Here is a 13,933-nt window from a genome sequence, read left to right as displayed (position 1 = left end):
CACAGCACTCCTTCTTGTGTGACAGTGAGGCCCTGTCTTAAATAAATAAAGAACAGAAGGGTAATTGCAGCCTGAGGATAAACCTGAAAGGTGAGGGGCCTTAAAATAGTTTTCTCTGTAGCATTCATGAATGATTAAAAAAACAATAATTGAAAATAATTTAACTAAAACAGTATATAGAATGAGCAGGTTTTTATGGATTTATGGTCTGACAAACTGTCAAACATTCTTTTTTTTCTCCCCAACTTTTACTTTAGATTGAAGGTAAGGGGTTAGGTATGCACCTTTGTCACGTGGGTAAATTGTGTGTCCTGGGGGTTTGGTGTATAGATAGTTTTGTCACCCAGGTAATCAGCATAATACCCAATAGGTAATTTTTCAATGCTTACCCCCCTCCAACCTTGCACCCTCAAATAGATCTCAGTGTCTACTGTGTCCCCTTCTTTGTGTCCATATGTACTCAATGTTTTGCTCCCACTTATAACTGAGAACATGCAGCATTTGGTTTTCTGTTCCTACGTTAATTTATTTAGAATAATGGCCCTCAGTTCCTACCATGCTGCAGCAAAGACCATGGCTCATTTGTTTTATAGCTGCACAGTATTCCAGGATATATAGGTACCATATTTTTATGTTCAGTTCACCACTTAGGGACATCCAGATTGATTCTATGTCTTTGCTATTGTGAGTAGTGCTGTGATAAACTTACAGTTCACGTGCCTTTATGGTAGAATAATTTATCTTCCTTTGCTGTAAAAGATTTTTAAACTTTTAAAAATCCCATCTGCTGATTCTGTTTGGATAATTAATGTTAGATTACCACCTTCCCTTGAGAACAAGTTTCCAATATTTGAATACAAATGCTGTGTAGTTTTGTTTTTTTAACGAACACCTTTTCTAAACATGAAACTGCAACCACTTTCAGGTAAACCTATAGTCTCAGAAGTTTATACGTACTATAAGCTTAAGCTAGAGAATATAAGCACATACAGTATTAATTATGTTTTTTCTATATTTACTCTTCAAGTCTCATGTCACTATGCCTAAGTGAAGACGGCAAGCTTCAGACACTCTGAACTCTCATCTAGCCTCCAAATAGTAGATGTCTTAATAAAACTTAGGTCTGATCATATCCCTTCTGTTTTTGGTTTTTTGGGTTTTTTGAGACTGAGTCTGACTGTCACCCAGGCTGGAGTGCAGTGCTGTGATCACAGCTCACTGTATCCTTGTTGAATAAGCCTCAACCTACTGGGCTCAGACAATGCTTCTGCATCAGCCTCCCAAGTAGCTGAAACTACAAGACATGCTACCACAACAAACTAATTTTTTTATTTTTTGTAGAGCCGGGGTCTTGCTTCATTGCCCATGCTGGTCTCAAACTCCTGCCTCAAGTGATCCTCTCACCCAGGCCTCCCAAAGTGATGAGATTACAGGAATGAACCACTGTACCTTGCCCTGTTTATATAAAGTTTAATTGACTTTTTACAAAATAGGGGATAGAGTCCAAACTCCTTCACATAAAACAGCCCTCATGATCTGGTCCCAACCTACATTTCCTGCCATAAACTATTACCTGTCTCAATCTTGTTCTTTCATGCATTCACTGAACAAATATTCCTCTTTTTAAACATCCTTTCTCCCTTCTCTATTTGTAGAACCTTTATATATCTTACAGGACTCAAAATACAAGTCTCACTGAAGTTTCATATGTCTTCCAAGCAGACTGCATCTTTCCCTCTATTATACTCTCATGCCATTTTGCATACACCTTTTATGATAGCACTCATAGATTTTATCATTTATTTATTTATTTGAGATACAGTTTCACTCTGTGGCCCAGGCTGGAGTGCAGTGGCATGATCTTGGCTTACTGTAACCTCCGCCTTCTGGGTTTAAGCAATTCTCCTGCCTCAGCCTCCTGAGCAGCTGGGATTACAGGCACATGCCACCATGCCTGACTAATTTTTGTATTTTTAGTAGAGAGAGGTTTCACCATGTTGGTCAGGTTGGTCTCGAACTCCTGACGTCGTGATCCACCCATCTTGGCCTCTCAAAGTGCTAAGATTACAGGCGTAAGCCACTGTGCCCAGCCCACACTCATAAATTTTATCAGACTAATTTGCTGACAAATGATATATGTTTCCTTCTTTTATTGACTGTAATTCCTGCTTCTTCATACCAGTATCTGTCATATACTAAGCATTTACTCTGTTAAACTTATAAAATAATAAACTCCACAATATTTATTGTGGGAGAGTGATTTCTTCATAACTCTCCCTGTGTAGTAACATAAAAGACAAATGCAGGGGCTGGGCTTGGTGGCTCAGGCCTGCAATCCTAGCACTTTGGGAGGCAAAAGTGGGTGGATCACTTGAGCCCAGAAATCTGAGACCAGCCTGGGCACCATGGTGAAAGCTGTCTCATACAAAAATTACTCAGGCGTGGTGGCGCATGCCTGTAGTCCCACTTACTCAGGAGGTAGGAGGTAGAAGGATCACTTGAGCCAGGGAGGTGGGGATCATAGTGAGTGAGACCCTGTTACAATGTAAAAAAAAAAAAAAAAAAAAAAAAAGATAAATGCAGGTCAAAAATGGCTTACATTAAATGTTTTCTAATAACTGTAACAACTGGACTTCATGAGAGAAGTAAAAATAATAAAAGAATCTTGAATACCTACAGCATGTCAGGCATTGTGCTAGGTGATTTTCAGGTATTATCTCATTTAGATCTCATTTAATCTATAAAATGAGGTATTCATTTTACAGATTAAGAAACACAAGTTCTGAGATATTAAGTATATGGCTTGTCTTGCATAACATGTCAGAGTTCAGACATGAACCAAGATTTATCTCAGTCAAAACCCATAGTCTTTGCAGTAAAGCCTATGTTTAAGCAAGGCTAAGGACTGATGACACCTGCAATTTCAACACTTTCAGAGGCCACGGCAGGAGGATCACTTGAGACCAGGAGTTCAAGACCAGCCAGGCCAACATAACAAGACTTTGTCTCTACAGAAAATTATTTAAAAAACAGAAAAGCATGTCCAAGTATTAGAGGGTCAGTCAACATAGTATGTAAAAGTATGCCTTTGGTCTCAGACAATTCACATTCTGTCTCTACAACTTAATAAGTACAGCAAATTACTTAATCCCTCTGTCCCTCCTTTCCCTTATCTATAACATGGTGATAAATAACAGTATGCATTTTATAGAGTGGTTATGATTAAGGAATAAAAGTCAAAGTGATACTACAATGCCTTATTGTAGTATAATAATGCCTTATTCATTGAATACCTTTATGAAACCTACTCATGATAGAAAATACTATTAGAAATGCTGTTTGAAATTGGTTTTATAGTGCATGAGAATTTAGAAAAAAAACTTTTTATATAACTTTTACAGAAAAAACTAGGCTCTGAGTAGATATAAAGTCATATGTGGACACTTTGTAGAATGAGCTTGTTTCTTAGTATTTTATCTGACATGACCTCAAAGTTTCACCTTCATTTTAATTCTAATTTCTACTACTCTTCCTGACCTACCACACCTTTTCAATCAAACTTCTTATCTCTAAGTACGGCAACTTACCTTCTTTTTTTTTTTTTTGAGACAGAGTCTTGCTCTGTTGCCCAGGCTGGAGTACAATGGCATGATCTCAGCTCACTGCAACCTCCGCCTCCCAGGTTCAAGTGATTCTCCTGCCTCAGCCTCCTGAGTAGCTGGGATTACAGGTACGCGCCACCACACCCAACTAATTTTTGTTTTTTTTAGTAGAGACAATGTTTCACCATGTTGGTCAGGCTGGTCTCAAACTCCTGGCCTCGTGATCTACTCGCCTCAGCCACCCAAAGCGGCTGGGACTACAGACATGAGCCACCACACCCGGCCCAGCAACATATCTTAAACTGGCTCGTTGGTTTCATTTCAGATGCTATCTCCAATACAGATGATATATTGGAAAGAGCTCTGGGCAGACAACCTGGATAGAGAAGCTAAGAAACATTCTAGCTTCTAAAGTCATTTTCACACTTACATATAAAACACTCAAATTTATATAACAAGATACATTAAAGAAAAAATAATTAAAAATATATAACCAGTTATACTCCTTCATTAATAGAGGTAATTAAGTTGAATGTGCCTAAGAATACATTGCTTTTGTGAGGATTAAAATCTAATGTTAAGCTGCCAATTCATATTCACCTGAACCTTATTTAATAATAAAGTCATACCCATGAATGGCATTATTAACTGTCAGTCTGATGATGTTCAAGCTATTTCAGTTACCCAGGGAGGTCTATAACTTACTCTAAATTTCTGGTGCTGACACACACACATGCCTACACACACATCCATAGTTGATTAACAGCAAATAGAAACTTCACTCTATACTTTTCAGGAAGGGAAAAGCTCCCAAGTTATACTTCATGGCTATTGAACAAGTTTAGGCTTTCAAATAAGATTCTTTCCATTGACTCTATTACTTATCCAATCCCTCGTTCAACATGTTGAGTTTCTACTGAGTAAAAGGCACATGTTTCCGGACACAAATTATATCAATTTCAAATATAATTGAGGCAGCCTAAGAAGTATATACAGGACCCAGGGCAAATTATTTGGCCTGTCTGAACTTTAATATTATTATCTATAAAATTGCGGTGATAATAACTGTCCTATCCCAATGATTTATTACTAGGATCAAATGAAGTACTACAACATGGAACAGAAAAGTATTTTCAAATACTAAATCTATAGTAGGGTTCTATAACAACTCAAGAGCTCATCTCGTCTCCAGGAGCACAATAAGAGACTGTTTCATTACGTGATTAAGGTAACAAATATTTAAGAGTCTAATATATCATGATATGTTCATGTACTAAAGTGCTTTAAAAATGTAGTAAGTACAGGCTGGGAGCAGTGGCTCACGCCTGCAATCCCAGTACTTCAGGAGGCGAGGCCAGTGGATCACTTGAGGCCAGGAGTTCGAAAGCACGCTGGTCCACATAGCAAAACCCCGTCTCCACTAAAAATACCAAAATTAGCCTGGTGTGGTGGTGCGTACCTGTAGTCCCAGCTACTGGGGAGGCTGAGGCAGGAGAATGTCTTGAACCCCGGAGGTGGAGGTTGCAGTGAGCGGAGATTGCACCACTGCACTCCGGCCTGAGTGATAGAGCAACACTCCATCTCAAAAAGAAATTTAAAAAGTAATAAATACAAATGCTTTCCTTAGGTAGGGATAATAAAACTCTGAAATAACCATAGTACAATGCAAATTTAACAAGTATTATAAGAGTTATAAAGCCTAGCACACATGAAAGAAAGAATGGGCTGGGCATGGTGGCCCATGCCTGTAATTTCAGCATTTTGGGACATAGAGGCAGATGGATCACTTGAGATCAGGAGTTCAAGACCAGCCTGGTCAACATGGTGAAACCCCTTCTCAACTAAAAATACAAAAAATTTTGCTGGGCATGGTGGTGGGCACCTGTAATCCCCGCTACTTCAGAAGGCTGAGGCAGGAGAATCCCTTGAACCTGGGAGAATGTTGCAGTGAGCTGACATTGTGCCATTGCACTCCAGCCTAGGCAACAAGAGCAAAGCTCTGTCTCAAAAAAAGAAAGAAAAGGAAAAGGAAAGGAAAAGAGAATGAACTAGATTCATGGCAGATTTCAGAAAGCTGCGTAAGAGGTGGCATTTAAGAGCAAGTAGAATTTCTACAAAGACAGCAAGGAAGGCCTTCTTTGTTTCTTCTTTGGAGGAAGAAAGGATAAAAGCAAAGACCAAGGCAGATAGGTGTATAGCATGTTCAGAAATTGGACGTCTAATTAACAACTTCAGTTTGGCTAAAAAATGGGATATGTGGAATAAAGTAATATTTGTTTAAAAGAATAAAAGAATCCAGTTTCAAGCTTCTGCAAAAAGAAAAAAAGAAAAAGAATTAAAGGATCATATCGATTTTACTGGAGCCATGGACAGACTCAAATTTTGAAGGAAAAATTTGAAGCCTCCCTAAGTAATATAAAACTTATTAAATGCCTCCCTAAATAATTTACTTTTATTCTGAAGCCAGTCGAGAGTCACAGCGTATTTCTGAGGAAAGAATAACCAAAAAAAGAAGGCATAAGATCTTTGGCTTTAAAAGTAATATGGAGGCAAGTGAGGACAAGTCCAGTTTGGAAAACTGAGGACAAGTCCAGTTTGGAAGTTATTGCTACAGTGCAAGTAAGAAGAGGAAAGACGAGCATATTTAGCAGAGAGGTAGGGAGAATGAAAAAGGGAAGAACTAAATTTGAGATGCTGAAGAGAGAATCAACAGTTGGAAGGAAAGCTAGCATCAGAAATGGAAGTTTACAAACCATTCCCTTGAAACAGCCTGAGTTTACCAGTCAAAGTGAATAAGAACACCAAGTAAGAAACTGCACCAAATTTCATCTTTAACTACCAAAGCCCAATGTTGATTTCAAAAACGAAAAGACTTAAATTTTCAAATACTGCATTTAAGAGAACATAATAAAAGATCCAGTCTTATTCTATAAAGCAACACACCCAGACGTCTGTTCTGATGAGAATCTCACCCCACCTCAAACAGTCCTTGTGTTCTTACTAGCCTTACCAAGGGCAGCCTTTCCATTTCTTTAAGTTCCTGCGGCTTCTCGAGCTCCAGGTGCTGGTCGGGTGGATCCGTGCCTACCACAGGGCTCAACACCGAGTGGGAGCTCAAGGGATGCTCACTGGAAGAACATCCCCGACTGACTCCAGCTCGGCCCACAAGTCACTCGCTCCGCACGCTCCAGGCGCTGAGGCACACACTGCCGTCTTCATTCGTTTGACACACCCCTCTCCTTAGGCCTTTTTTCCTCCTCCACCCAGCACATTCCGCACGTCATCCCTCGGAGTTACAACGTGTCACCTCATCTGTTCCCACCTCCACTTAGCTAGCACTGTATTACAGGTCTTCGACACCGTCCCCTTCACCCCTACAGAGTTCATATCTGCCCCCTCGCAAGCCTCCTCCTCCTTTTCCTCCAACCACCGGGAGCAGCCCAAGCCGCCCCGCTGCAGCTGGCCTCCCGGCTCCCGCCCCTCCCCAGGTGCGCTGAGAACTCACCTCCCGCGCAGCTCCGCCGGCTGAGCCCACCACCGGGAGCCGCGGTTCAGCTCCGCCGGAGGCCCCAGACTGCCGAGCCCGCTGGGTCCAACGCGACCGCTGACCTGCAGCGCCGCCGGCTCCCGTTGGCTTAGCTGTAGCAGCCGCCAGCTCTGTGCAACCCAGGCGTTTCCGGGTTCCCGCGGTCCTGTCCCCCAAATGCTCCGGCTTCCGCCTCGACTCGGGCAAATACCGTTCCCGGCTCGGCTATGGCAGCCCCGGCACGGCACTTGCCAGCTCCGTCCCTAAGGCGACGCACCTGGGCTGCTCAGCTGTCGGCCCCTGGTTCCTGCTTCACCCTCGCATGAACGCGTGGGGCACTGCTTTCTGCTAGACCCCTCCTGAGGGCGCGAGACAGACGGAGCGACACTCGTCACGGGCCTCTGCGGGACTGTCTGTTTGCAGAGGGTGCCAAGGTCTCCGCTGCGAAAGGAAGGGCAAAGTCCTTTGGGACAAAGAACGCTGAGAGGAACGAAGAGATGGATTTTGAAAGCCAACGAATCTGCTCCTAAAAGCGACTGTCCCTGACCTGAAAATAAACCAGATTAGCTATGGCAAAGGCTGCCAACCAACAAGTGGTCTGGAAAAAGACCTGTTTTTTCCACTTCTTCCACCCTGACTGAGACCTTGAGACCGAGAGAAACCCAAAGCCGTACCACCACTGGGCCTAGTGCCATCAACAGGGAGAGGAAAAAGAAAGCTGGGCCAGAGGATTTCAGAGTTTTGAGGGGCCAACCCCTTCCTGGCTGCATGTATCACACAGCATTACCTTTAAAGGCCTTCCAATAGCTGTGTTGGAAACCCTCTAACCACCGCAGCCCATTCAGGTGGTGAAGCGGCTGAAAGCAGTACTCCAGGTTTGGCTGGATTATCAAATACGAGAACCGGATTATCTCTTTTTTGTTAACTTGGGGCTGCTACAAATTAAGCCTATGTTGCTTTATATTGCAAAGGATTAAACTATTTCCAAGAGAGACATGCTTAGAAAAAAAGTGAGATGGTAGAAAAATAAATGTGTTAGAGTGGGAAACTGAGGCTGACAGATTGCTTGAGCCCAGGAGATTGCAACCAGACTGAGCAACATATTGAGAGACCCCATCACTACAAAAATAAAAATTTTAACATGTGCCAGTCGTGATGGCACATGCCTTTAGTTCTAGCTACTCAGGAGGGAGGCTGAAGTGGGACGATTGCTTGATCCCAGAAGTTCAAGGTGCATTAAGCCATGATGGTGTTACTATGCTCCAGCCTGGATGATAGAGCAAGACGACCCTGTCTCAAACAAAACAAAACAAAAAAATGTAGCCCAGTAGCCCTGCAAAACTGTCTCTTGCAGGGCATATTTGCATCTGCAGAGAATCTGCATTAATGTAGCCAGGCTTTCTCTGAGGCCCTTCCTTGTCCAGATCTAGCAAAGATTAACTGAGATTCTGACACCTTTAAAGGTGTGAAAGAAACTTGTACCATCTATTTGCTCTGAGGGCTGCTACCCACCTTTGCTAGTCAGGCCTCCACTTCTTTCCCTCGGGTAACTTGTTTTGCCGCTATAACCTCATTTACCACCATAATCTATTTTTGGCCATGCTTGGAGCTCTCATTCTTTCTAAAGATGGTATATACCCTTCTGCACTACATGGGGGTTAAGGGAAATCACTCTGTGATTTCTCATGCACACTAATAAATTTCTATGCCTTTTCTCTTTTTTCTTTTTATTTTACTTTTTTGAGATAGGGTCTCATTCTGTCAACAAAGAAGGAATGCAGTGGCATTCAATCCTTTTCATGGCTCACCGTAGCCTTGACCTCCAAGGCTTAAGTGATCCTCCAGCCTCAACCTCCTGAGTAGCTGGGAATATAGGCATATGCCACCATACCTTGCTAATATTTTTTTTACTTTTTTGTAGATATGGGTTCCCACTATTTTGTGCAAGCTCGTCTCAAACTCCTGAGCTCCAGTGATCTTCCTGCCTCAACCTCCCAGAGTATTGGGATTACAGCTGTGAGCCACTGTGCCCAGCCTGCCTCTTGTCTTATGAATCTAACTTTTGTCAGTTGATTATTCAGCCAAACTTCAGAGGGCAAAGAGGAAGCTACAAAAGCTCACCAGGGCAAGAATGTCAGCTGAGCCTGAACTACAAGTCTGGACACCCAACAATTCAAGTCAGTACCCAAGGTCTGCAGCTCTTTTGATGAGAACAATCCTATTACCCTTGACTGGTTTGCGTATATTTTTTCATTTAACTCTCACAACAGGCTTATAAAGTAAGCATTAGTACCTGTATTTTACAGAAAGAGAAACTGAGGTTTACAGGCAGATAACTTGCTGAAGTTCCCACATCTACTGAAAAATAAGCTGGGATTTTAATCCTTATTTGTCTTCCTTTAAAGTCCATATTTTAAAACATTACACTTAACTGCCAAGAAAAAATGAGACAGAAGAGAAAGTTGGCAGACAGTAAAAGCAGCAATAGAGATAAGAAGTATTAGTGAAGAAAAGAGATGAACATGAAGAAAGAGAGACTAAAAGCAATCTGGGGCACTAGCCCAGAGGACTAGCTTTGGCTTCTATATCATGGCAGATCTTACAGGTGAAATTTTGGCACCCTGAAGACAGACAAATGAGAACAAGATTATCAGTCTAAAGGCAGCCAGGGCCTTTAGCCAGGTACAGGACTATGTACCTCAGTGGTACCTAATTAGAATTGTCAGATAAAATACCAAAGCCTTGTTAACTTAAAATTTCAAATAAACAATGAAGTATGGACTATTTGGGATATACTTTAAAAAATTCATTGATTATTAGAAATTCTAATTTAACTGGATGTCTTGTAATTTTATTTGCCAAATGTGGCAACCCTATTGAAGGCATGAATGCATTATGATATTGTACAATAACAGGTTTCCTATGGTGTCCCAGAGAAATTAAGACCAGATCAAATTATGTTTGGTGCAGTTGACACTGCAAGCATTATGCACACAAAGTGACATTCTCTAGATCAATATCTTCAGACAGTGCCAAGCTGGTAGACTTTAATGGATAAAGGTCAGAGGTTGTTAGAAAACCCAGGAGAAAATAAAGACAACAAACAAGAAAGAAAGAGGGTAGGGACTACGGTGATACACGTTTTCAAAGAATTGCTGCTCAAAATGGTTAAAATATTGAAAAAAAATTCAATGCTTAGATAATTAAACCTCAGGTTACCAGGTGTCACTTACCAAATATTTTGTTCCTATGCCACCATAGTTTTCAAAACTATTTACAGCTTACGAGCAGGAAAAACCAGTTTGTTGTTTCAAGCTGCCAAATCACAGTAATTCAATCTGGATTTTTCTTGTTAGTTCTTGGGTTGGGGCAGGGGAACACTATGTATAAACAAAACTGGAAGGGATTGCCAAAGATTATCTACTTGTCCATCATTTACTTCTAAGAAGAGTTGAATGAGGTTACTTCCATTAGAAGAGCTCAACTGTCAATATGAATATGATCCTTTGGTTTTGAGATGGATCTGTAGAGTTTAATATTCTCTAGAACATGAATCTAATAGGTTTGAAATGAAACTTACTTTTCATTTCTGAGGAGGGGTATTTTAGTGGCTTCTGGCTGGCTTTTCCTATAGTACACTTACTCTTTGAGTCAGGGGCCCAGGAGGAGATTTCATGGAAGTGAGGCCCTCTCCTCCCTCTGTACATTCAGAAACTGGAGAAACTACCCTGCATGATTGCTGCCCTGTGGGGCTTGTTGATCAAAGCTTCAATTATCACTATAATTGCTTTTATCTCAGAGTCAGGGTTAAATATGAGTTAAAGCCTTGGGGATTCCCCTGTATCTAGCACAGCTACCTGATAAAATCACCACAGCTTCCTTTGTGGAAGTCTAGAAGAAAGGTGCACAGTATGTATAGTATGCACTTGTGATGTTAAGGGGACCTCTTAAATCTAGGAATGGGGGCTACAACTCTAGTAAAGTTGGGCCTCTATTTACCAGTCCTAGTATACATTTGATTGTGAGGTTCATATGCAATTGGATTGTGCTGTTCACCATTTCCCACTTTCAGCCTGCAGGGCACTTTTTAAAGTAGGTTGCACCCTCAGGCTCTCTTGTGGTTGAGTGAGACCACATGTCTAGTTCTGGCCAATTCCCTCAGGGCCAGCGCATTGAATTGCCAATTTGTGACTGTTTAGAATTCTCTTTCTCTCTGCATTTGAATCTGGCAGTGTGCAGCATCATGACTGCTTCATGATTAGACTGTATCCTAGAATTAGGAGATGTATAACCTGCAGTAGATATACAGCATGAACAAGAAATACATTTTTATTTTTTTATATTACAAATGAGAGAAGAAAAAAAAAAGTTCAGGGCAGTCTGAACTTTGGGAGATATACAGGCCCAAAGAGACAAGAGCATAGGACTTTGGTCATTCTTGCCTTCTATCCCCCAACTCCCACTCTACATCCATGCTTGGAGGCAATTGTTCAAAGTCATTTTGTTCCTGACTAGCTACCTTACCCATGATCTTTGTGTTCCTAGAATTTATAATGCAAAACAACAAAACAACAACATCAATGTATAGCCAATCAATAGTTTGTGTTATTTTAATGTAAATTCTTGGCAAACAAGTCAGGAACTGACTCTTCTTTTAAAAATCCATTTGTAACTTCTGCTAATCAGATTATATATTCAAGGCAACTTGAATCTGCCTGAGTTGCAGTCCTCAAGCTTGGCCCAAATAAACTCTCTACTTACATTAATTTTGCCTCAGCTTCTTCATTTGAGGTCACACTAAGATTTTGTCAATTTCCAAGCACTTGGGAGTTGAAAGAAAATGTTTTTGACAAAACCTAGCATATACTGATTAACACAAAAACTGATGGCCAGAGACGGGTGTATTTTAACAAAAGCATGACTTTTGTGACTTTGACTTAGGGCGTCCAGTGATGGGGGCAAGCAAACTGATTTTAGCAGCTGGAAGAATGATAACCCATGGTGTGCTATGGAATAGTTGATAAAACTGTGACCTACAATTACTTAAAAGTTAAATAATGAACATAGTAAGTTTATAGCTCCAGCAGAAGATACTAGAAAACAAAATGTTAATAGCATGTGTAGGTTAATGTTGAATGTATTTGAAAGATACTTCATGAAAGAGAAATACCCAAAAAATAATTGACTATTTTGTAAGCAGGAGTGGAAAGGAATAAAGAGAACATAGAAATTCAGGAACTGGCAGAGTTGACAATAACAAATACTTTTCTAATGGAAGCCTTCAATAATAGTTTTTAAAAGGCTATTCAAACTATGCCCTTAGTCAAGAATCAAATCAAACCTATCCCTGTCACACCTATCTTTAAAATCTCTAAATAGATTGAGATATCACCCAATAAGTCCTTTCAATTGGATGAAATGGCTTAGAAAACAGGGAATAAAGGTGTTGGTCTCCCGCCAAGCTTGATAAGCTCAAGGTACCTGGAATTAAATAGATAGATAAATGGAGATATGTCAAGGAAAGAACAGCGGTACGGCTATTGGCAAAGGAGGCTGACTGGAATCTAAGAGATAAGAAACCAGTAATGTTTATAAGATAATTGTATTGCCAAAGGAGCCAAGAACCTGGACAAAATTTAACATGTCTCTTTGGCCTACAGCTCTCTATACACAGGAAATGAGCTAAGAACACTGATTAGCCTCCAAAGAGTACATATTCTCCAATACCCTTTTCAGATATAACTAGAAAACATAATAAAGGAAGGACTCTCTCCCAGAAGGTCAAGTCAAGGGACATAAAGAACAGTGAATTGGGAACCCCCTTCTATAGGGCAGAATTAGCAACTACTTCAAGAAATATTTACTATTACCTACACCCAGGGTAGTAAGACTTCACAATGTGTTGCCACTGAGCAGTGTCAGCTATTTTACTTTTTCCCAATGACGTGCCATGTCTCTTCCCTCTAATACACTTTCTGTGATCTAAGAATTTGCCTATTCTAGATATTTCATATGTGTTATCATACAACATTTGGCCTTTTCTATTTAGCTTCTTTCATTTAGCACCATGTTTTCAAGGTTCATCCATATTGTAATCTGTATGAGAACTTATTCCTTCTTCTGGCTGAACAATATTCCATTTTACAGATATACTACATTTTATTTATCCCTTCATCCATCAGTAGACATTTGAGTTGGGTGTTATGAATAATGCTGCTATGAACATTTATGTACAAGTATCTTATCTGTTTAAGTCCTTGTTTTTGTTTTTGTTTTTTCACCCTGTCTCCCAGGCTGGAGTGGAGTGGCGCAATCTCAGCTCACTGCAACCTCTGCCTCCTGGGTTCGGGTGATTCTCCTGCATCAGCCTCCCTAGTAGCCAGGACTACAGTGGCTGCACCCCTACACCTGGCTAATTTTTGTATTTTTAGTAAAGACTGGGTTTCACCATATTGGCCATACTGGTCTCGACCTCCTGACCTCAAGTGATACTCTCTCCTTGGCCTCCCAAAATGCTGGGATTACAGGCAATAGCCACCGTGCCCAGCCAAGCCCTTGTTTTCAATTCCTCCAGGTATGTAAGTAGGAAAGGAATGCTGACTTATATGGCAATATTATGTTAAAATTTTTTTTTCAGTAGCAATAAGATCTCCCAATATTGCCCAGGCTAGTCTCAAACTCCTGGCCTTTAAAAAAATTTTTAATATTTAAAAGCTGGGGACTAGGCAAGATGGCTAATACCTGTAATCCTAGCACTTTGGGAGGCCCAGGCGGGCAGATTAGGAGTTCAAGACCAGCCTGGGCA

General features: G+C 40.9%; 1 protein-coding gene across 3 annotated transcripts in view; it reads right to left on the bottom strand.

Moving 5' to 3' along the window:
* Positions 1-7,975, bottom strand: part of SLC35A3 (solute carrier family 35 member A3) — a 68,091-nt gene extending 60,116 nt beyond the window's left edge. The window contains exon 1 of one of the 3 annotated variants that reach the window (XM_017547638.2): positions 7,108-7,975. Coding sequence is in view for 2 of the 3 variants with exons in the window: in XM_017547636.2 (XP_017403125.1) it covers positions 6,613-6,630 (18 nt within the window). In the remaining variant the exon portion in view is untranslated. Of the gene's footprint in view, positions 1-6,612; positions 6,958-7,107 lie in introns of those variants that run through there. The other 2 variants (XM_017547636.2, XM_017547634.2) reach the window with 2 other exon arrangements.
* Positions 7,976-13,933: the final 5,958 nt, after the last annotated feature.

The sequence above is a fragment of the Cebus imitator genome, unplaced genomic scaffold, assembly GCF_001604975.1.
Source record: "Cebus imitator isolate Cc_AM_T3 unplaced genomic scaffold, Cebus_imitator-1.0 Scaffold199, whole genome shotgun sequence".
NCBI lineage: Eukaryota > Metazoa > Chordata > Mammalia > Primates > Cebidae > Cebus > Cebus imitator.
Note: the sequence above shows the minus strand (reverse complement) of the source record. Positions and strands in the feature narration are given on the sequence as shown.